This window comes from Triturus cristatus, chromosome 6 (assembly GCF_964204655.1).
Source record: "Triturus cristatus chromosome 6, aTriCri1.1, whole genome shotgun sequence".
NCBI classification, from domain to species: Eukaryota; Metazoa; Chordata; class Amphibia; order Caudata; family Salamandridae; genus Triturus; species Triturus cristatus.
The window spans coordinates 611,589,282-611,611,985 of NC_140589.1; the positions used below are offsets into that span (position 1 = coordinate 611,589,282).

At 42.1% G+C, this 22,704-nt stretch overlaps 1 protein-coding gene across 2 annotated transcripts in view; it reads left to right on the plus strand.

Moving 5' to 3' along the window:
* Positions 1–619: 619 nt before the first annotated feature.
* Positions 620–22,704, plus strand: part of ZNF292 (zinc finger protein 292) — a 474,880-nt gene continuing 452,795 nt past the window's right edge. The window contains exon 1 of one of the 2 annotated variants that reach the window (XM_085611081.1): positions 620–1,006. In XM_085611081.1, the coding sequence (XP_085467207.1) occupies positions 851–1,006 (156 nt within the window). In that variant the 5' untranslated portion in view covers positions 620–850. The remainder of the gene's footprint in view (positions 1,007–22,704) is intronic. The other variant, XM_085611082.1, reaches the window with a different exon arrangement.

Consider the following 22,704-nt stretch of genomic DNA (forward strand, 5'->3'; position numbering starts at 1 on the left):
CTTAAATGTTCCAGTTCAGCTATGTAGCACACGCACTAATCTTGAAATCAAATTGCCTGTAGGATTAATGATGTATGTAGTTTAGAAAAGGCAAGTAATGTAGAACTGTTGTGTTGTGTAGTTTTACAGTAGTTGACTGTGCATGTTTTTATTCCGATTTGTTACGTTTCTGTGTCTTTAATTCTATATACATCATATGGAATCTCGATTGTGATGACAGATTCTGGAGCTATCTGAACTTGTTGCTAGTGGCTCCAGGGCCGATCGGGGATCTGTCTTGTCGAGTGTCGCGTATCTTCATGAACACTTCTCAACGACTCTGCAGCGTGATCTGGCTTTTTGTTTTTTTCTCCTATGCTTGAACTTCTACATAGTTAGCCAGAACTGCAAAAATATTAATAATAATTTGTTAACTTGCGGGACTGAGGAAACACACAGTGCGTCATTCCTGGGGCAGTAAAAGATGAAGGAAGGCTTTGGCAAATGTCTCTATATGCTGCCATGAGCTGTCACCTTTTGGGCAATGGGGTAGCCCACCAACCTTTTCTGGCAGCGATACTACCAAGTGACCCTTCACGAACAGAAACAGCTGAAATGTACCCAGACGTCTCTTGGTCACGTGACTCAGCAGGCCTTACTGTCGGGGGCGGGCCTTGTGCCAGTCTCAGGCCATTCTAAACCGCCTTCTCCCCCCGCGCGCCAAGTTGTGCTCTCCGCCGCTGTACGTCACGTGATCCGTCTCGCCTCACTCCTTCCCCGGTGCCCGAGTCGCCCCCCCTCCCCCGGACGTGGCATTGTCCTCGCACGTGACCCGCCGGAGAGTGCGTACGCGACGGAGCGCGGTGTGAAGATGGCGGACGAGGAGGCCGAGCAGGAGAGTGGCGGCGGCCGCCCCAGGGAGCCGCCGGGGCTTGGTGAGCGGCTGAGAGCGCTAGAAGAGGCGTTGCGGCGGAGCGAGGAGCCTGCAGAGAAAGCGGCCAGCGAGTACTGTCAGCGCTTCTGTCAGGTGAAGCACATAGTGTCTTGGTCTTTTGTGTCTGTGACCCGGGAGGTGGGAAGGGACGGGCAGTGGTCTCAGCGCTCTTTCAGTAGCGTCGCTGTTCAGAGCGCGGATTGGCCCCTCGCGCAGCTTTTGTGTGCGCCCCTGGGAACCTGTCATGGGAATGGAGAGGGTGTGGGTCCAGGCCTTCACCGGTTGGGCTTCAGGCCTTCTGTGTGGTGTTGCACACTGGATGAAGGGCTGCCTTCTGCAGAGGTTGCCTCGGCGACACTCCTTGCACAGCCCCCCCAACCAGGCTTCACGGCTGAGGTGTTGCCCCTCCTTTTAATTGCGTTTGCTCGTCCTTTGCCATCACAGAGCCAGTGACAGCGTACCTTTTCTTCTCTCTGTACGTCACTATCGTACCTGTCCTGCCCTTGTATTAGTTGGAATACTGTCGTGATCACGACTGTTTGATGGGTATGTTTTTGGAGGGGGACACTGGGCCTGTTAAGTAAATACTCTTTACTAACTTGGTTGCATGCTTGTCGCCAGGGGGTTAGTGAGATGCGTACATTTAAGCTGTGGTGCCCGAACACAAACGACGTAGTTCTTTTTCGGAGTTAAGTTGCTTTTGTATGTCCTATATTTCTTGTTTTGACGTGAAGCTGTGACTTATTCACTTATTCACGTTTGGTGGTCATTACCACAGACCAGACGCACTTCTTTCTAGAAGGTGTTCCATCGTGAGGGGATTGTTCTGTGATTCTCCGATTATTTCATTACATTTTAAACGTTCCAGCCAGTGTGTTGTAGTAGCTCCGTTGCTGTTATTGTTAGTAACGTCCAGTCATACGTTTTAAGTGTATATAAACAACAAAAACACGACTACAAATCGTATGCCTTAATAGATCAATCTCCAAACCAAACGGTTTGTTTTCATTTGTTAGCTACTCCATGCTGTTTGTCACCTGACCTACCGCTCGTGACGTCTCACTAACTGCTCACTGGATATATATCTTTAAGCGATTCAACACGAAGAGTTTGAATTCGATGGTAGTCTGCTGTGTCCTAGTCCAGCAGCCTATCACATTAGTAACTTCATTGCACAATTTGCATATTACCAAAACAGAACATTTTGTAGCAATTGTTTCTTCGACTCCAACAGCTCGTTCTCGACTCTAGTTTAATTGCTTTACATCGTTACGCGTCTTCACGTTTTTCATACCAGCCTTGATTTTCCCCCCTGACATATTGTGTTTTCTTCTGAAAGTGCAAGTGTTTCATATGGTACGATCGAAGGACAGGGTATCGCATACTTAAAGGACAGGTTCATTAGTTTATTCCTGTTTTAATACAATCTTCTCCAAATTAGTGTGTTGATTTTTGGTATTAGGAAACCGGAGTTAGTGGGTGACTAAATTGCATGCATTTAGTCTTCGCTTGCGCCAGCGTGTTAATACTTTTAAGGTATATATCTTGATGTTATTTTTTTTATTTTCAGTATGGGTGTAGCTAATTTAAACGATGTATGAAATTGATCCTGATGCTAGCGGAAGCTTTATTATTATTTTACGTTATTCCTTTTTGGTGTGCTGTATTGGCTGACAAGATTTGAAAAATGTTGTCTCCCCTGGAAGGCATTATGACCCTACTTGTTAAAGGTTCCTTAAGAATAAGCTTTTTACTACCACGACAAATTTAGTCAAGTGGTTGACTTGAGGTAATTGCAAACAGAATGAATCTTTATCCCGGGACATTGGTCCATTATGACTCCTGTCAATGATTATATATGAGCAGGTCGATGCACGAACCACAGACCTAACCAAAATGATTCTTGCCACCCCCGCCCCCAAAGAGACATTGACCATGGACAGCGACAGTAGAGAAGGAATTGGTGTTCTGTAACTGCGCAAAAAAATTGTTTGCTCTCATTCTTGATTAAGATTTATTCCTGTTTGAAAGCATATCCCTATTTAGGGATGCAAACTGTTTGCATGAGTCCATGTCAAGGTAACGCGTTTTAAAATACTTTTAAAGTACGTTTTCTAGAAGAGGTCTGCAAAGATTGTGAACTAAGCTTACACTGAATGTTTAATACATAGCTCGGTTGACTTGTGTAATTCTTTTACCAGTTCAGTGTTTCTAAGGGTGGTGTATTTGGTCTCCGAGACTTTCTATTTTTTGTAATTCTAACTGCAGAACAAGTATTTGACAACAACTAGGTCTAGTTGTCATCCCTATTGTAGTGTTGGTGAAAGTTGTTTTGCATAATGAATTTGCAATTTAATGTCCGTGGGTACATTTCTAAATGTCTTATAGATGTTTTGTTGTGTGCTGAGTTTGTCTGTACTTTTTGTATCTTTTGTTTGAATGATGTGCTGTTTTTTTTCTGTATTGCCTTTTAAGTCCTAGTGTGATCTTCCTGAGAGATGCTGATGTTTTCCAAGAAGTACTCACAATCCAACCTTCTTCCAAATTTGTACAACAGTTCAATAAGTCTTACTGTTAGACATTGAGCAAGGGCTCCCGACCTTTCAAACTAAGTCATGTCCAAAAAAACATTCTATATTGGGAAATCAACGTGGCATGCATGGGTGTGCTTTATAAAGCCGAAATTGTGGGCATCTGTGACGCAGAATGAATTTGCTAACTGAATAATATACATTTTGAGGCCTTGCTGTGTGCTGGCACTTTCTTTATTGCTAGGAAAATTGTGTGCATAAGTCAGTTGGCCTCTTATGCAAATCCAGAAAAGAGCTTCCATTGTTTGGGGGATTGATATTTCCAGAAGCGTTTGGCAGAAGAAATTTCAAGTGAAAACAGCTCTGCTCAGGGTTAGGAAAGATGTTAATTACATTTGAATATGAACCTTTTTGGGCTATCATTGTCCTATGAATTTGGAGTGTATACAGTGGTCAGATTGTAACCACTTTAAGTGGTCGAGAATGTTGAAATACTCTTTTGGCTGCCTATGCTTATAAATGGAACCATTTATACAACACACATGGACAGTGCAGTTCTGAAGTTGACAGTAAATTCTAAGCCATGTTTTATTGTTCCAGTAATTTGAAGCCATCAGACACGTTTTTTTTTTTTTGGCAAAAATAAAGCTTATTTCCCTACAGTGAATTAAAGGTAAAGAGTAGTTTTACACCCATTCCAAGTACACCTGCCTGCTATTAAGCATCCTTACCTTCCTGTTAAAAATAAGCACAATCTAACTGGCACAGTGGACAATATTGTGCTTTTTAGATCAGCAGGTGTTGATGACTTTATGTGGTTAACAGAAAAAAAGATTTAAGCGCAACTAGAGGGGATATGGGTAATCCCACATGTGGATTCTTTTAAATGCATCATAGGATTGTGCAGAAGTTGTGTGCCACCACTGAGAGTGGTTCTGTTATACACTGTGGTTAGTTGGAAAGCTTATGCTCATTACAGTAGGCCTGAATTGGTTATAGCGTAGGTCTTTAAGATGTGCTTTCCCCTAGGGGTCCCTGGTTATATTCCGACAGGTGGTGTAAATGCCCTTCCAAAGACTTGTAAATGAAGATTGCCTGGGAGTGCAACCTTGTTTTTGTCACGTCTAGCAGGGGTGTGGAATTTAATAAAACATCTACTTGTCCATGGGGCAGGTTGCTTCATAAATCTACTTGTCCTGTAACAAATTCCACTTGTCCCTTTGGTGCCATGTAGTACGGTGACAAATTACGGCAGCAATCTCATTATATAAGAGCTCCGATATAGCCTTTCTGATTATACCTGGGGTCATACCATTGTAGTGTTTGAATACTTGCAATCCCCTTATGTTGCCACATTTCCGCAGATCTACTTACTGGGGCTAACGGCAGTGGTAAGCAATAGTTCCATGGTTAGAATGCCCTTTTGAGTCTGCAAACCTACTAACCTGCATGTTTTAAGGGTTTTCAACAACTCTTCTCTAATCTTTTCCCATACTGAGAAATGTTGGAAATTTATTTCTGACAATGGCAGATGTAAACCTTCTTCCAGAGTTGGGGAAAAAAGTGGTTGGAGGGAAAGTGAACTTGCAAACACTCAGATTTTCACATGAGCAAATCTACACATGCATATTTGCTTATGCTAAAATGCAGTTCACAAATATTTTCTAGGAGTCCTATTTCTTGTCCTAATTCTGTAAATTCTTGGGAATTTACGAGAGCCGTATAGCTGCACTTAATGCAAGGACATATACCATGGGTGCACTTTTGAGACTTTCTTTAATGATTAGGCCACTAATTTGGTCTGGTGTGGACCATGACCTTTTGTTTATTAAAATTCTCTTTCTTCTTTCTTCCCTTGCATATCGGCAAACAAAGTAGTTTTGTTCAGGGCCAGTAACTTCTGTGGCAGTGTGTGCTTTTTGAGACCCAAAAATAATTTTTGCTTTTGCCAATGTTCGTTATAGTAGTGCGGGCCCGGCAGCTCCGACAAAAATAAAGTTTTACAAAAACCATGGCAACAAAAATTTACATAATGACAAAACTAAAAAGCTGACAACCAATTTCAGACCACCTGGCTTTGCCAATGCTTGTTTATTTTTGTTTCCCATAATCTTATTGAAACTGGTTACACTGATATCCCATTATAAATGTTTTTGGGAAATATTAGCATGCATCAACATATGATGCTGCAAAGAAATGGTACCTGAAATTTTACAGTAGTATAGTGAATTTCTTTTTTCCTGCTTTCATTTTTTTTAATGAACATTTTATTTTGAAAGTTAAGCATCCTCAATCTTGCTTTCTAGCTTCTGCAAATATTTGCATCAAATCAGAGCATCCTGGGAGCATTATACATAGCCTCATATTGCTAAACTTTGAAAACGTGTGTATACATTTTTATACTGGAACCACTGTCAGTAGTGCAGTCAAAGCTTGCAACATTTACTTAGAGCGCTCACCCTAATAATAAAGGCTATCAGTTAATGAACCATAAATACAAGTTTGAGCAGCATTAACATATGGACAAAATATAACCTTAACTGCAGACTGTGCCCTTCCCTGTTCCATAATGTGGTACTGCAAATTGGCAGCCAAAGGGTTTGTGCTGCAGGGGGGTGGGCATACTTGTCCCAAGGACAAAATACACATTGAAAGTTGTTGCCCTTGACCCCAAACAATTTTGTCTTGGGCGTTGGGCTATAAGAATTCCACATCCCGGCTGTCTTCATTTACAATCAGCATTTTAACTTCGTAAAAAAGCATGGGAACTTTGAGACTAAGTGACGTGTGGGTCGGTGGTGAGTGAGCGTAATGGCAGGGTTAAGTATCTTCTTTGGCTATTTAGTTTTTAGTTTTCATTGTGTGCATTTGAAATAATTTTCACTCCTTACATGAAAACGAAATGCAAAAAGTAATTTACATATGGGAAAGGCACAATTGGGTTTGTTGTGATATGATAGTTTGAAATAAAACAAGTGCTTTTAAAGCATACACTTTAGTAATATGTAATCCAATTTTACCTATTGCCAAAATGTTAAGTGTCTATTAAAAGGACGAATTCCAGAACTCTGCTGATAACGCCCTTCTATTATATCAAAAATAATACATGTTTGTCACCTTAAAGCTTAGAGTGCCTCTGTCAATTAAAACATATACTGGCTCCTGAGCAGCCCTTACATTTGATGATTAACCAGTTGAACAGATTTACATTTCTTTCAGGTAGTGTGCATGTTGGTGAGAGGGCTTGTTTTTTCTTTAGCTCTGTCCCTCCGTTGTCTTCACTTCACAGGGGATTTTATCCCACTCTCTCCTTCATCCACAGATGCCCCAAGGCCATCCTTTTAACAAAAAGAACGGGGACTGTTTTTGTAAAATTAGTAAGCGTGGGCATGTCTGGTCCATAGATGCAGCCCACTTTGAGCTCTGTTTACATGCAGATTTTCCTTGCTAGTGTTATGGTCCTTACGACTTGCCGCACAGAGAACAAGGCCCAAGTAATAGGGTTTTTTTCCTCTCTTTTTTTAATTAACGGGCAGCAGTCACCCTGCTTTGGGTCTCGGGCCTAGGTGTGGCGGCCCACTGGAGTGGGCAGCTTGCTTCACAGGGCTGTAGGTCTCATTAGTGCTGCAGATGCAGTGGCACCAGGGCCCACCGGTGTAAGGGGCCAATTAAACCACAATTATGACTGCTTTACCACCTTTGTTTGGCACCCTTGCTATCCCAGTGTTGAATTGGGCCTCGCAGCAGTGGCCCAAGGGAGGAGATGCAGAGAGGACACCTTTGTTTGGGCTGTAGAGGAATGGTGGATACAACAAGGTGGGGATTCCATGTTTTTATCAAAGGGCAGAGGAGGTAGCCTTGCTGAGATTAGGGCATGGGGTTTATGAGCCCACTGAATTACACTACAAAAGGGGTATGGGGGCTCATATTACTTTTAAGTGTTGGAGCTGAGGGCACTCTTGCTGAAAGGAGGTGGTAGTTTGGAGCTATTGATTTTCTCAAAGGGACAAGGAGCCTGTTTCATGAAGGCCTGGGGAAAGGGGTGAAAAGGGCAAAAGACCCAGGTTTTTGAATGCTCAGGACACAACTATCATTAGTGTAATTGGTGTTTTGCGTTGGGGCCTAGGAGTATGAGGAGCTCACAACATCTCAGTTATGGGGAGCAGTGTTTTTGGTCCGTTTCTATGCTATATAAAACTGCAAAAACCAAAATCTGTCTCAACCCTGCTTCAGTGGGAACAGTCCAGCTCTGTCAAGCCAGATCCAGTGACCATGTGCACAGGACCCTTGTCTGGTGTGCAAAATAATGAGATGCGACCAGAGTTCAGAGAAGACCTGGCTTGGCAGTTCAGGCTGGACTGTTCTATTGGAGCAGGGTCAAGATTGATTTGCAAATAGCTGGGTTCTAACTGAGGTGGCAAGGTGTGTAAAATAACAATGGACTGGGCTGCGGCCTGAGTAATTAACAGTGGTTGAGATTAATTCAAGCATTCCATCTTTCAACTTTTGTGTGCTTTAACATCTGTTAGTCATTAGCCCTGTAAGGGTGGAATGGTATTGAACTGTGGCAAAGCATGTACACAGGTACATTATGTGGAAATTCAATGTTCAATTTATTAGACAAGGATTTTGTTGGTTACTCTGACAAACCATTGGGTTAGGCGATTTGCACTGAGAGAATCATTAGACCGTTATAGGAGGGGGTATATATTGTTTTGCCAAGTGTAATTTTGTACATATTTGTAATTTCATGACTTTTTTGCATTAATTGTTTTGTTGGAAAGTTTAGGCTTAATAAAGTAGGACTTAGATTTGTCATTGTGATAAGGTGATATCTAAATGCCTGCTTAGTTTATTGGGAAACCTTAAGTGAAATGACGTGGACCTGATGTGTTCCTTATCAAAAGCTACAACAAAGGCAGCATGCTAGACTGAGTCCACAATTTATCTTCCTTGCCTTTTACTCACTGACTTTAAGCTTACCTTTGACCATGTACAGCGCTCCGCTGCCGTTTGGCTAGGTTTGCGCTTTAGAAATAACATGTACATACAAACATATACTTTTATTGTTAGAAGTATATGTTCAAGGCAATTGGCCTTTAAGGTGAATTATTATTACACTGCGTTAAAGACCATATTTTTTTTCTTTATTTGGGATATTGTAACACGCTTTTTATTCCATACTGTTGATCACCGGAACATAAAATTAAATTTCAGATGTAAAAGTACATGGATATACAGCTGAAAAACAAACTACTTCATAGCACATTAATATCATTAAGCAGATTGGATGCTTGATGACCATTGAGTTTCATAAATAGTCCCAAAAATCCCAGGTTTGATGAAATTTATTCCTAGCGTATATTCTTTAAGCATACATTCTTACATTCTTGATTGTTGGTTATTTTAGATACCCATGTTTTAAATGTTGTTTTAAATTTTTTTTCTTTTTTTACATCTCTTATTTCTTACTGACCTGGCTATCAGCTTTGTGTTAAAGACTTGGCATATCTAACTCTTACATTGGTTAGTTGACGTGGTAGTTGTAGCGTTTGCATTTAACATGCTGTCCTTTGTTTACGTTATTGACATGTTTTCAGTTAATGGCAAGCTGTATCTCTATGTACCTTGTGCAATTGTTAACATTCTTATGTGTAATTGTTTGAGCTTAGCTCATGCCCCTCATTCCTTCTCCATTGTATTCACAACCAACCTCTTAGATGTGGTTTGGATTCCTTGGAAATCGCACCTGCGGGAAGTGGGCTCCTGCACTTTCCTATGAATAAACATCTTACTGTCCACATACTCTGCTGGTGTTTGGTATTTACCTCTCAACAGTAGTACAGCCCAGCAATGAAAATACTGACTCAAAGTTAAAGGGGTTGGAATGAATTTATTTAAGGTGCTGAATATTTTTTTGCCAATATACAGACAGAAATGGGCGTGACAACAGCATAAGAAGCTACTCTCCCAGAAGATAGCCAAGGCTTTTACTCACCCCTATTTTGTGTAAGAGGCTTGGGTTGGAGAGATTAGCTATCTGCAGTAGAAGTGCTCTTTAATAAAAACTAGCTCCTCTAAGTGTTGTAAAATTAGGATAGAATTTCCCATAGTATTTCCATTTAAATTATAGTTGGTATTTTTCCCCATTTAATAGCAATTTATCTGTGTTCTTTGTCTTGTAGTGTAGTTAAGTTTCCATACCAAAAGCCAACATTAAGTTGCCTGTGGTAATGAAAATCTAAGAAATATCCTCAGATCAATCTATTTTGGACAATGCCAATTATACCCTTCAGCTGCAATAATACAACCCAGAAGCCGCCTTTTTGAACAGTGCATTGATGTTGGAACTGCTGGAGGAGTTTCCGCTTTTTGTTCAGCTTAATTTCTTATTAGATAAAAAGCCATTTATTTGCAATGTTTTAATAACCCCAAGCATTAGAAATTAGAAGATTGGAGCGCAGTCTCCCAGTGTTGTATAGAGATTGATATGAGAATTGTTGAACATGGTCCAACACTGCTCTCTTCTTTTAAAGAACGAGTCTTGTATCAAAGTTTCTTGTGAAGTTTGAGACACCTCAGCTGGGTTTGGATACTTGGAATTGGATATTAAGCATTATTTTTACGTTGGTGTGTTGGTACAAACAAAACTTCAGATATGAGCCATCTAGACCAGTAGATATTGAATGACGCATAATAAGAGTCGTAGGTCAAGTAGTGAAAGTACCTGGGATGTAGAATTTTTTTGGGGGGGGATTCTTTTTATTAAACCTTCTGGTCACAACCTTACATAGACACTTTGATTAAATTGAACAATTATGAAGACTTGACAGTTATACATAGTATAGCACTCCAAATGCAGTGAAACATGATAGTCATAATGATTACGGTGATGTTGGTTTGTCTTGGGGAGGGAAGACCAGGGGAGTCACATATATTTCCACAATACACATTCCATTGGCCCCATATAGCAATCCATTTCTGGGGGCACCCACGTGCAACATACAGTTTAATCCCTTACCATACACCAGTCCATATCCGCCTTCCAGGCTGCAAGCGTAGGCGGCGCGGCTGCCCCCCATAGTCGTGCGATGTTCCTTTTTTGCTACCATTTGACCCAAAGTTGCCCTTAGCTTATCCTTACTTTTAAGGTCTGTGGGTTCCCACATGTTCAAGAGACACCTCTTGGCTTCAAGCCTAATCACAATTGCCAATACCTTGCTCGTGCACTTGTGTATCTTCATCCAGTATTCCTGTATCAACCCACTCTCCCATATAATGTGTAGAAAGGAGCCCTCTAGGCCACACAGTCTCCTGCACAGCCCATCAGTCGCCCCCCCCCCCTTATTTGCATCAATCTGGGTCCAGAGACATAGATTCTGTGTAGAATCTTTAGCTGAATGAGGTGTAGCTTGGCCGAGATTGCAACTTCTCATGGGGAGGCAACTGCCTCCTGCCATTCTTCGTCATCCAGCTCCAACCCGTTCCCCCTCCCATCATTCCCGTAAAGATACAAGAGGATCTGGAGTGTTGTTGATGAGTTTTGTATATGTAAGGGAGATGACTTTATCTGGCAGGTAGCCATCAAGCAGTCTGTCCTCCAGTGGAGAAGATTCTGGGGGAGAGGACCCATCTGGAAGGTTAGATTGGAGGGAGTGTCGGACTTGCAAGTACCTGAAGTATTCAGTGGCGGCTAATTGATGTTTGCTGGAGCGAGGCAAACAATACCACCTTGCCTGCCTCCCAGAGATCTCTGATCCGTGACAACCTAATGAGATCCCACTTATCAAACCCTTTGGTCTCCCCCAGGGTGCCCAGTTGTTCCGCATCCCAAAGCGGAGTGGCCAACTGAGTTTTCGGTCCCATCCTAAGCTACGATTTACTGTGTGCCAGACGTGGACTGAGTGATATGTCGGTCCCGTTAAGACATACCTACGCAGTTTGGAATAAAGTGCTCTGTTGATATTCCCACCGGGAGTAGCCATCTGTCCATCCTGTATCTAGGATCATCACCGAGACGATGGGTACAGTGGTTCACCGCTGCCAAATGGGCCACCCAATAGTACTTTCTGATATCAGGGAGCCCTATACCCCCGTCGTACCACCTTAATGTAAGTTTGTGTAGTGCAATTCAGGGTCTTCTATCCCATAAGAGGTCTCTCTGAATGCTCTCTGTTTCCTTGAAGAATCTAGCCGATACCGGGTCAGGGGAGTTCTGCAGGACATATAGAAAGCGCTGAAGGGACATCATTTTAAGGAGTGCTTCTCTTCCCTGCTTCTCTTCCCAGCAGTGATGGCGGCAGTGCCTTCCAGGTCGCGACATCTCGCTTTAATCTTTATAATGGGGGGAGGGGGAGAGTGCGCTCGTACCAACGTTTGGCGTCGGAGGTAATGAAGCTGCCTAGATATTTAAATTCATCTAGTGCTACTTGTATGAGGCAATCCCGTGGTGGGTGGGGAGGGTCTCCGTGCAGAACGTAGAACAGTGACTTACTCCAGTTGATTTTATACCCAGAGTTTTTCCTAAAGTTTGTGAAAATGTTGAGGACAATATGTAGCGATTTCTGGGGAGAAGCAAGATTTAGAAGAAGGTCATCAGTGTACAAGGAGATGTGGTCCTCCCACCCCTCCGTCCATTTGAGTCCCCTGATGGATGGGTCTCTGCGTATCCAGGCCGCTAATGATTCAAGTGATAGGGTGAAGAGCAAGGGGGAGAGCTGACGGGATGTGGAATTCATATAGCCCGACGCCCAGGACATATTGTTTGGAGTCATGGGCAACACGTTTTCATGTGTATTTTGTCCTTGGACCAGTAGGCCCAACACCCTGCAGCACAAACCCTTTGGTTGCCAGTTTGAGTTACCACATTATGGATCAGGGAAGGGCCGCTATCTGCAGTTATGGTAACCTTTTTGTCCACATGTTAATGCTGTTCAAACTTTCAATCGTGGTTCATTAATTAAAAGCCTTTATTATTAAGGGAGCGCTCTAAGTAAATGTTGTAAGCTCCGCCTACACTACTGAATGTGGTTCCAGTATAAAAATAGACACCTTTTCAAAGTTTAGCAATATGTATGTATACATGTATAATGCTCCCAGAATGCTCTTACTTGATGCAAATATTTGCAGAAGCTTGAAATAAAATGTTCATAACAAGATTAGTGCAGGAAAAAAGCATTTCTCTAAACTACTGTAAAATTTCATGTACCATTCTTTGCAGCATCATTTAGTAACATGAATTGTTGCATGCTAGTATTTCCCAAAAATATTCTTAATGGAAAATCACTGTAACCAGTTTCAAGCCGATTATGGGAAACTAAAATAAAAAAGCATTGGCAAAGCAGGTAGGTGTGAATTTGGTAGTCAGCTTTTTAGTTATGTCACTGCGTGAATTGTTTTGCAATGGCTTTTGTAAAACCTTATTGGTATGAGAGCTGACGGGGCCTTACCATTAAAACAAACATTGGCAAAAGAAAAAAAAATGTTTTGGTCTCAAAAAGCACACAATGCCACAGTTGTTACTGGCACTGAACAAAACAACTTTGTGTTCTGATATGCTGTGAGTGAGAGAAAAAAAATATATTAGGCGCCCAATTATTTAAGAAAGTTCAAAAGTGCATCCATAGTATGTCATTGCATTAAGTGCAGCTATACGGCTTTCGTGAAATCCCAAGAATTTACAGAAGTAAGACAAATAGTACTCATAGAAAATATTTGTGAACTTCATTTTAGCATGAGCAATTATGATTCGCTCATGTGAAAATCTGAGTGTTTGTAAGTTCACTTTCCCTCCAACTACTTTTCCTAACTCTGGAAGATGGTTTGCGTCTGCCATTGTCGGGAGTAAATTTCCAACATTTCTCAGTATAGGAAAAGATTAGGGAAGAGTTGTTGAAAACCCTTAAAACCTGCAAGTTAGTAGGTTTGCACAGACTCAATAGGGCATTGTAACCCCTGACCTATTGCTTACCACTACCTTCAGCCCCAGTATGTAGATCTGCAGAAGTGTGGCAACATAAGGGGATTGCAAGTATTCAAACACTACTATGGTATGAGCCCTGGCATAATCAGAGAGGCTATATCAGAGCTCTTATATAATGAGATTTCTGCCACAATTTGTCGCCGCACCACATGGGACCCAAGTGAATTGTTACAGGGCAAGTAGATTTATTAGGCAACCTACCCCATGAACAGGTAGATATTTTATTAATTTCCACACCCCTGAAGTACACCAGATTCGTTCGGTAGGCATAAACGACTGCTAGCTAGCCTGTGATGCTTTTTTCCCCCGATAAATGCATTATTATGTGCAATTTGTTTTGCTGAAAAATTGGTACAAAGAATTATGGGCGGACTTAATTAAATAAATAAACAGAGGTAAATGGACATCTTAACCAGATATACTCATACCATGATCATTACCCTTTCAAGTAATGTATTTACTTCATCAACATTTGGTAATTCATAAAATAAAGATCTTGAATATTCAGACATGCATATGCTGAGATTTGTTAGTAGAGCATATCCAGACTGAATTGTATCTTGAATAACTGAGCAGTAAAACTTCAGGTTTCTGATGATTTTATTTTATAGCCCTGGTTGCCATAAATTCGGGATCATGTCTAATGTTCTCTTGATATTATTTGTTTTGTTTAAATATACTGCAGAGTAGTCAGGGTAGATTTTAATTTTTGCCAATGAAGGACATGGGGATACAACATTAGGGTTAAAACGTATGGAAATGGCCAACGGTTCAATGAATAAGCCAAAGAGGACTGATGGCGTTGGATACCTCTGCCTATTCATGCTAGGGACTTCAATGGAGCCAGCTATTATTTGTCAGTCGGCCGTTAATCTTAATTTGGCTGACAAGCCATAAACACTTAAAACTACGTAAAACAATAGTTAATAAAAATATGAATGGTTTCATAATGATGAGCGAGATCCAACATAATGTATCTAAGCCTCAGTGATTCGGTATAGATTACAAAATGAATTTTATCTAAATACAGCAAGTTTTGCCTAAAACATGGTTTTGGTGCAAGATGCAAAGCTGAGAACATTAAGAACCTAATGTCTTTGTTAAGGCATAAATGGGCCGTTTAAAAACCATCCAAAATATGTTGATATACAAATCATTCCTTTTAGCGTTCATTTAATATTCAGCTCAGTATGTTAAATTGTGCGTTCTAATCCTGATAGCACCTCTTATGAAGTTAATCTTGGCATAACAGATGCGTAGTGATCCTAAGTGCTGCAAAAACAAAAATATCTGTTTGGTATTGCCTGAAATTCGGAATCAGTAAAGAAGCCTGCGGGGCAGAATATAAAGTGTGTGGTTTTTTGAATTGAAACATTATCACATGGGGATTTGGGGAGATCCAAAGCGCAAATTCCTGTAATGGAAACACATGCGCAAAGTGCACAGTCGTAAATGGGTAAGAGTCTCCAACGGTATTGTTGGGAATTAGAAACTGGTATGGTTCTATCCCTATCGAACTTTGATACAGCAATGTAATTTCCAGCTGTCTATATGGATTGAGGTCTATCATGCCAAACCCTAAGGCAATGGTTGTAATAGAGATTTTTAACTCGCTCTTTCCAACTGGGGGCTAAACATGTCCGTTTGCAAAATGTCCTGGGGTACCCAAACAGTCACATGCTTTCCTTAAATATGCAAACCTGGATATCTGTCCCACGTTATCCAGAGCCTAAACAGTCCTTTAAGAATACCTGTGCCAATTCTGCTTCAGGTTTGCACCAAGAATTAATCCATAACCTAAAGAGGGCCAGACGGATGGCATCCTCCACATAGGCTAAACCTGCTTCAGCATGGTATATAAATGAGGCCGTACCGGAAGGACTGATAGTAGCCTACAAAGAGAGCCATTCTCAAGGTGTTGGAGTATGTCTGAGTTGTTATATCAGGGGTGTGGTATTTCTGAAAAGATGTTGTTGTCCAAGGGATAAATTGTTAAGGAAATAGTTTAGTGATGTGAAGAAATTTACTTGTCCCACCTACTGCATAATTTAGCCATATTGCTAGCAGAGGCACAATAATAGTCAACTGCAGCCTCCAAAGTAAAGTTACCCTCCTCACTCTTTTTGCTCCCCATCCTCCAGACTTGCAAATTCTCTTACTGCTACTACACTGTAATTCAATAGTTGTCCTTTTCTTCCTGCTGTCCGTAAATGTTATGCCACCTATATTCTCACCTAAGGATCAATCCCAGTTCATCTCACCTAGCCTCCAAAACTCTCCCTATAAGGTGTTCCAACTTCTTTGACCTCCCATCGTTTACTACTGACTACTTACTGTTCTATGGGCTCTTTGTGATGTGTGCTCTTGTAACAGAAGGACTGACTGCAACTCCATTACTTTAACAGGTTCACTTCACTTTCTGTCCTCCAGCTGCCCTCCAAACCACCCTCAAACTGCACCCCCCCCCCCAACATAACCCCAATAGTTAAGGTATGTTAGATGATCTAGTCCAGGAGGACATGCAGAGTCTTAATCTAACCAATGCAGTAATGGCAAGATGATAAAAAATAAAATTATAGGCAACATTATTCGTTTCACACTTTCAATTAAGAACACATAATTCCACAGTTGGTTTTAAGGAAGCCTTAGTGTTAATGGGCATAGCAAATGCAAGTAGATTAAAGCCAAGGCAGAAGTCGTTGGAGGAATACGCCAGGTTAAAGGAAAGCAGCAATAACACTATGGAGAATGAGGTGTGTTGCGTGCTGGAAGCCAGCACAGGTGAAGCGGATATTTGCACTACTTAGAGCAAGGGGCTGCTATCTTTTTTTGAGGCAAAAAACTGACCCACACTGGACACAGCAGGTCAGAGAGTGGCTATTTCAGCAGTATAATTGCTGTACCAGTGAAGGAAATGCCATGGAACACATAGATGCCACTGAGGAGGATGTGAGTGAGTCGGTCAAGGTAGAGAGGAGAAAGAATGGATTCTCCTGTTGTGTACTGGTGAAACAACCAGCAGGCAAAATGGAAGACGATTGGAGGGCTGGCCACAGATGGGCATATGGACAAATAATTAGACTCCAAACGACATTCAGGGACTACATTGATGGATGCATCGAGAGAAAGCAGCTATTTGGTATAGGGCACAAAGGTAAGAAATTGGAAACCTTAGAAAAAAAGGAAGAGCAGCATCAAGGACACAAATATCAGATAATGTCGGGGGGGAAACAAAAGTACCAAAAGAAATAAAAAGCCTCCTAAATTATGCAGGTCTAAACTCCAGAATATCACATTATATCCAGACAAAGTAAGAAAAGGTGACTGGACCACAGGTCAAATGAAGAAAACTGATTTTATTTGTGTCCTAGAGCCCTGACATAATCAGAGAGGGCATATCAGAGCTCTTATATGATGAGATTGCTGCCATAGTTTGTCGCCGCTTTACATGGACAACAGTCACAATTGCCCACAATGCAAAAACGTGATCAGTTGTGGCGTGGCCTACCCAAAAACTTCCTTGCTCTACAGGCAAATGATTTGCAAAAATCTACTCTCGTTTAGCCTGCAATAATTTAGAATAGACCTTCGCGGAAACATCTAAAAGGCGTTTATAAGCCTATAATTGGAGAGGCTACTCCCATTCCCCCTTCTTCAATGAAGGCTTAATAATCGACCCGACCCCCAGATTTTCTGGTCCTTCATTTTTCTGTGGCCCAATGAAATAAGTGTAAAATTGACCGTCCACCATTCTGTATAGACCTTTTTACTATGGATGTTGGTATATTCCCCATTCCAACATCCTTCCTAAATTGAGTGATGAAATTGTATCTTATAATTTTTGAAGAAAAAAGTTAAATTAACTCCTAATCCTTTACATATTTTAGATTTGGTGCACTGGAGGGGGACGTGAGGTCAGAGATTTTTTATATTTAAGGTCAAATCTTCTTCCAGTATCATATGTGAGGCCGACCCAGCATGTGCACTGCATATATTGTTTACCTGTTCCCAATTTTTCTTCCGGTTCACCATCTGTAAAAGCCAACAAAATCTCTAAACAAGCATGTTTATACACCCCACAGCTCAGAGCAACCAAGCACAGCTGTCGCCGATTTGAGAAGATATGGCACGCCACCACCAAGAACCCCTCTGACATGGCCGCTGACAAAGCAGCCCTCTGCAACTACCTCCGGCACCTCAAGGAAGCCAAATGAGCAGCTGCCACTGTCTGCATCAATACCGTGGTCAATCACATGAAGGAGCTCTTAAAAATAGTCCAGGACTTCTCCATCTCAGCAGCCACAGAGAACACAGTCTACCCTTCCCAAGAATTCTGCGACACACATTTAGACTACCTCCACAGTAAAATCGCCACCATGTACAACAACTTCGAGCCATAACTCGCCTCGCTCAGCCTCGACCACCTCAACCACCCAGCGACCACCAGCTGAACTATCATCACCTGGTCCTCACTTACCACTCAGACCACCACCGGCATCATGACATCCATCAACTCCGGGGCATACATCAACCGCTGCCTCACCATCTTTTCAACCTCGGAACCATCCCAATCCGCACGAAACAAACCATCATCCTCCACACATCCATCTCCATAGTAACCGTCCCAGAAAGAGGAAGGACTTGAGAAAGCCATCAGTCAACAGCCCACTGAATGCCTGGAACGCAGCCACCTCCTCGATGCCTCACATTCTGGATTCTGTACCAACTACAGCACTGAGACCATGCTGATCAGAACTGTCCTTGACCGTGGAGAAACTGGCCCTGATCCTCCTCGACCTCTCTGCTTGTTCAATCCATCGCCCGTCACACCCTCATCGACACTCTACAACATTGGCATACAGCAAAACTCCCTCAAATGGATCACTTCCTTCCTCACCGAGCACCCAACTGCTCCCCTATACCTCCATACCCAAGGGCATCATAAGCGGATTTCCACAAGGATCACCCCGCCCTCCAGGCCCACCTTGTTAAGCATCTACATGGACCCCTCGCAGACGTCAGATCCCACGGACTCTACATCATCTCCTAAGCAGACAACACTCCACTAATACTCTCGCGCACAGAGGACCCCTCATATGCCAAAACCTACTTCTGCAAGGCCATGGCTGACGCAGCAAAATGGATTAGAAACAACTGCCTCAAACTCAACACTGACAAAACAGAAGTTCTGAACTTCGGGATGAACGCCTCCATTTGAGACCACATTGGTGGCCAGCAGAACTTGGACCCACACTGACCAACCAGGCACACAACCTCAGCATGATCCTAGGCAGCCAGCTGACCATGAAACAAGTCAACACAGTCTCCTCCTCCTTCTTCCACTCCCTTTGCACGCTCTGCTGAATCTTCAGATAGATCCCAATCAACACCAGAAAGAAAATCACACTGGCCCTTGACACTACGGCAGTGCTGTCTAATCTGGATTCTCCACCCAGCTCTTCAGGACTCCAGACCATACAGAACCTTGTCGGCTGACTTATCCTAGACCATCCCAAACAAACTATTATCACTCCACTCCTCAAAGTTCAACTGCTTCCCCATCCAGAAGAGATGCCAGTTCATGATCCTCATTGACTCTTATAAAGCTCCCCACTACCAAGGACCATTCTTACATCAACCACTGACTGATCTTACATCTGCCATCAAGGCACCTGCGCACTTCCTCACTTGTCCTCGTGCACACCCCTTGCATCCAACACAGTTGCAGCGGGGCCGCTCCTTCTACATAGCCATCAAGTCTTGGAACGACCTGTCCCTCCACCTCTGAACAGCACCGTTTCTGGCGGACTTCACAAAGAAGTTCAAGACCTGTCTTTTCGACAGGGACATAGCTCCCTCGGCGCCCACGTACCCTTAGGGGTGATGGTGTTGCACTTTACAAATACTGATTGATCTGTATCACTTCCTACATTTCATTCCATCTTTAGTTGTAGAAAAATTTAGATTTTTCACAGCCTGATAGACGGAAAATCTGGATTTTATTAAAGACACGGAGGCTAATATTATGCAAATTCTCCTTTATTGCCACAGCTCAGCAGTAACAATGAAGAGAACATAGAACTTGTGAACATTCTGGAAAATAGTATAAAGTCCATGAGCACACAGCTATCATCCTTCTTTGTTGCTGCTGCTCATAAGATAAGTACTCTTTTCATTCGTTGTTCCTTTCTTTTATGTATCTATTGAGAAATATAGTAATTTTCACTCCATAATTAACCCTTTTTGCTTTACTTCGCATGACTGGGTCCTATTGACCCTACCATGCGTTTGTTTCGTTTTTTTATCCAGGGCGTATGTCTCCTTTGAGGTCTGAATGATTTTTGTCTACTCTGTTTCCCTTAAAATCAGCCTTCAACTACTTTTTGTTTGCACCCTAGATTGCTTTCTTGCCTTTGATTTCCTTTCCATTCGCTTTCTCCCTATGCGCCTTTTGAAATGGTGTTTGTAGACACATATGTGCCTCTTGTGCTTCTGGACGCGATCGCGGGCGCTGCCTAGCGACGCGCTTGATGCGGGCCACGCCCGTGCCTCCGTGCCGCGCCCGTGTCTGTCCGCACCCCGGGGCGGGTTTGTCACCTACCTTCCCTTCTGCCCCTCAGGCTTTTTCATTTGCTCTCACCTACTCGCCGTTCAGCCACGATCAGCTTCGTTTTCCCCACCGCGACGTGCGTCGCAAACACAAATTAAAGGAATGGACCTTAAACAACAACCACGCACGTAACAAACGTGCGTGGTTGTCATAGCTTCTAAAATAAACAGTTGCTCGTTCTTTCTCAATGCGATCGAGGCAGTTAATACCGATATCTACGCACAAATCCACTTTTAGGAATAATGATACCACTATATTAAAAAAAAAAAAAAAAAAAAAAAAAAAATAGGGTAGGGAGAAAATTAAGGTAGGAAGACACAATTTATCAGGCTACATTTTTTTTATACCAAACTATTAATTGATTTAAAGGGGAAAGACAAGTTTCAATAAAACACTTGTCTTTATTAATCATTACCCCTTTCATTATGTCTTCCACTGACACATAATTAGAAACAAAACTGGACCAAATGGTTTCTAAAACCATGGATAAAGCCATGGATTCGTTCAATGAGCTTATCAATAAAAAATTTAATGAAACCATAAATAAAAAAATTGAAATATTTATAAGGGGATGGCCCTCTACTAGCGGGGCACATAATTTAAACCCCAAAGAAGGGACCGTGAAGGTCCCAAAGAAAAGAGCCGGAACAGAACAATCAGATTTAAGATCAAAAAGAACCAAGGTATCACTAAATTCGGATCGATCTCGCTTACAAGGCGGAGACCAGAACGATGCCCAGGGCATCTCGGAAGGGCAAGAAACAGGCCTACAAACTCCTATACACGTTGACAGCGACAACCAATACGAGACGGAGATAGATCTCTCATGCTCGTCATCCCTTGATTCGGACATTGAGGTCCCAGAAAATAATTCAATTGATAACCCGGAAGAGGCAAACAAGGCCTCAGGATCGAAAATGGGTATCACTGACCCTTTTGGAGACATTATGTTCGATCCTCTACCAAGAAAACATCCCCTCTCTCCCGAATGGCTAACGTCACAACACGTAGCAGACTATATTAGCTTCAAGCTAAGAAGAGAGATCCTGAAAGAAGTGAAATCAAGATTAAGATCAGAATGCCCTCGGCCATCACTCCTAGAAAAAATCGCCTCCACACCTGAACTTGACCCTAAGGTTGTCGCATTCATAGCCAAAAGCGCAAAACACCCAAGAAAAGGCTTAGATAAAAGCCTTAGATCATATTAAGACCGCCTACTTGATTTAATTGGTCCTCAAACCAAAAGTTTTGACATGGCGGTAAACGTCTACATTGGTGGCATCCCTGTTGACGCAAAGGAACTTCGCAAATGGGTGCAAAGGTCCATCTGCCTTCTTGGCAATGCGAACACTGCCATATCTAATGAAAGAAGAAAGGGCATACTCCTTAAAATAGACCCCAAACTAATTGAATTGGCTAACAAAGAGGCAAGACCCAGCTCTCAAGGACTCCTATTCGGAGAGGACTTTATACGGGATATGGCCAAATACGTTGGAGCATTTAGCTCCATACAAAAGTCACAACGCGAAATCAAGAAAGTGTTCCAAGATAACATTTTTGGACGTGCCTGGAGAATGCGGGGTCGATTCCCCGGCTGTGGACAATCCACTTCAAGACCCTTTCTGGGACGAGGAAATGGGTTCCAACAAACATCTTTCAACGAGAATAATTCCTTCTACCCTCAAAGACAACGCTTCAGAGGAAGAGCGTTTCGAGGCGAGAGAAAGAGCAGAGTTTTCCCAGCAGGTAGGTCTATCGACAGGACCTTCAGATACCCCTGTAAAAGTGGGAGGGAGACTAGCCCTTTTCTCTGGCAACTGGACATTGGTAACCCAAGATCCATGGGTCCTAAAAACAGTTCAAACTCTTAATTGTAATGGCATTTTCATGTTTTTTTTCAACTCGTATCTGAACTAGATGTACAAATCGTCAACCTCTTCTAATTCAGAACTTTTTTCCCGTAATGTTATCTTAAATTCCCTACAATCCTTATTGAACCGCCCTGAAGAACGTATTCTGGGCAGTGTACTCCTCATGTTACTAAATGTGACTGAATTTGTATGCAGGCAAGCATGCTATCTACAAGGGAGACAAACCATATAAATTTGTCTGTGCGTAAAAGAACTGTGTGGCTAAAAGAGCAATTAAAGTTTGTTCAGAACCTGAAGCTGCCTAGCTCCAATGCGGGTTTTTAGTCTTCTTGGAAAATCCATATCAAATAACACATTACCTGTAGCTACTTCTTTAAAACAAAGAGTACCCTGTAGTGCTGAATTATTACTGTGTTTATATTGCTTTATTCAGGGTTTTCCAAAGTTGGTTCTAGAGGGCCTGATCAATGCCACATTTTTAAGGTAACTACATTTATCTAAATTGGGATATGTTAAAATTCAGGCATGGATCGGTCCCTCCAGGACCAACTTTGGAGAACACTGCTTTTATATTAAAATAATGAAAAAGGTCCAAAACATCATTGCATGCAAACACGAAGGCTATTGGGCCTTGGTAAGACACTGACCAAAAGGTTTTTCTGGCAGGCCTATCCAGTTCAGACCGCCAGTTTAAACTTATTAGGCCATTACTACTTAACCAGTCACATACCATTTTATTCAGTAGAAGACTGCACTGACGGAAATACTACATTTGGGATATTGTACAACTAAAGATT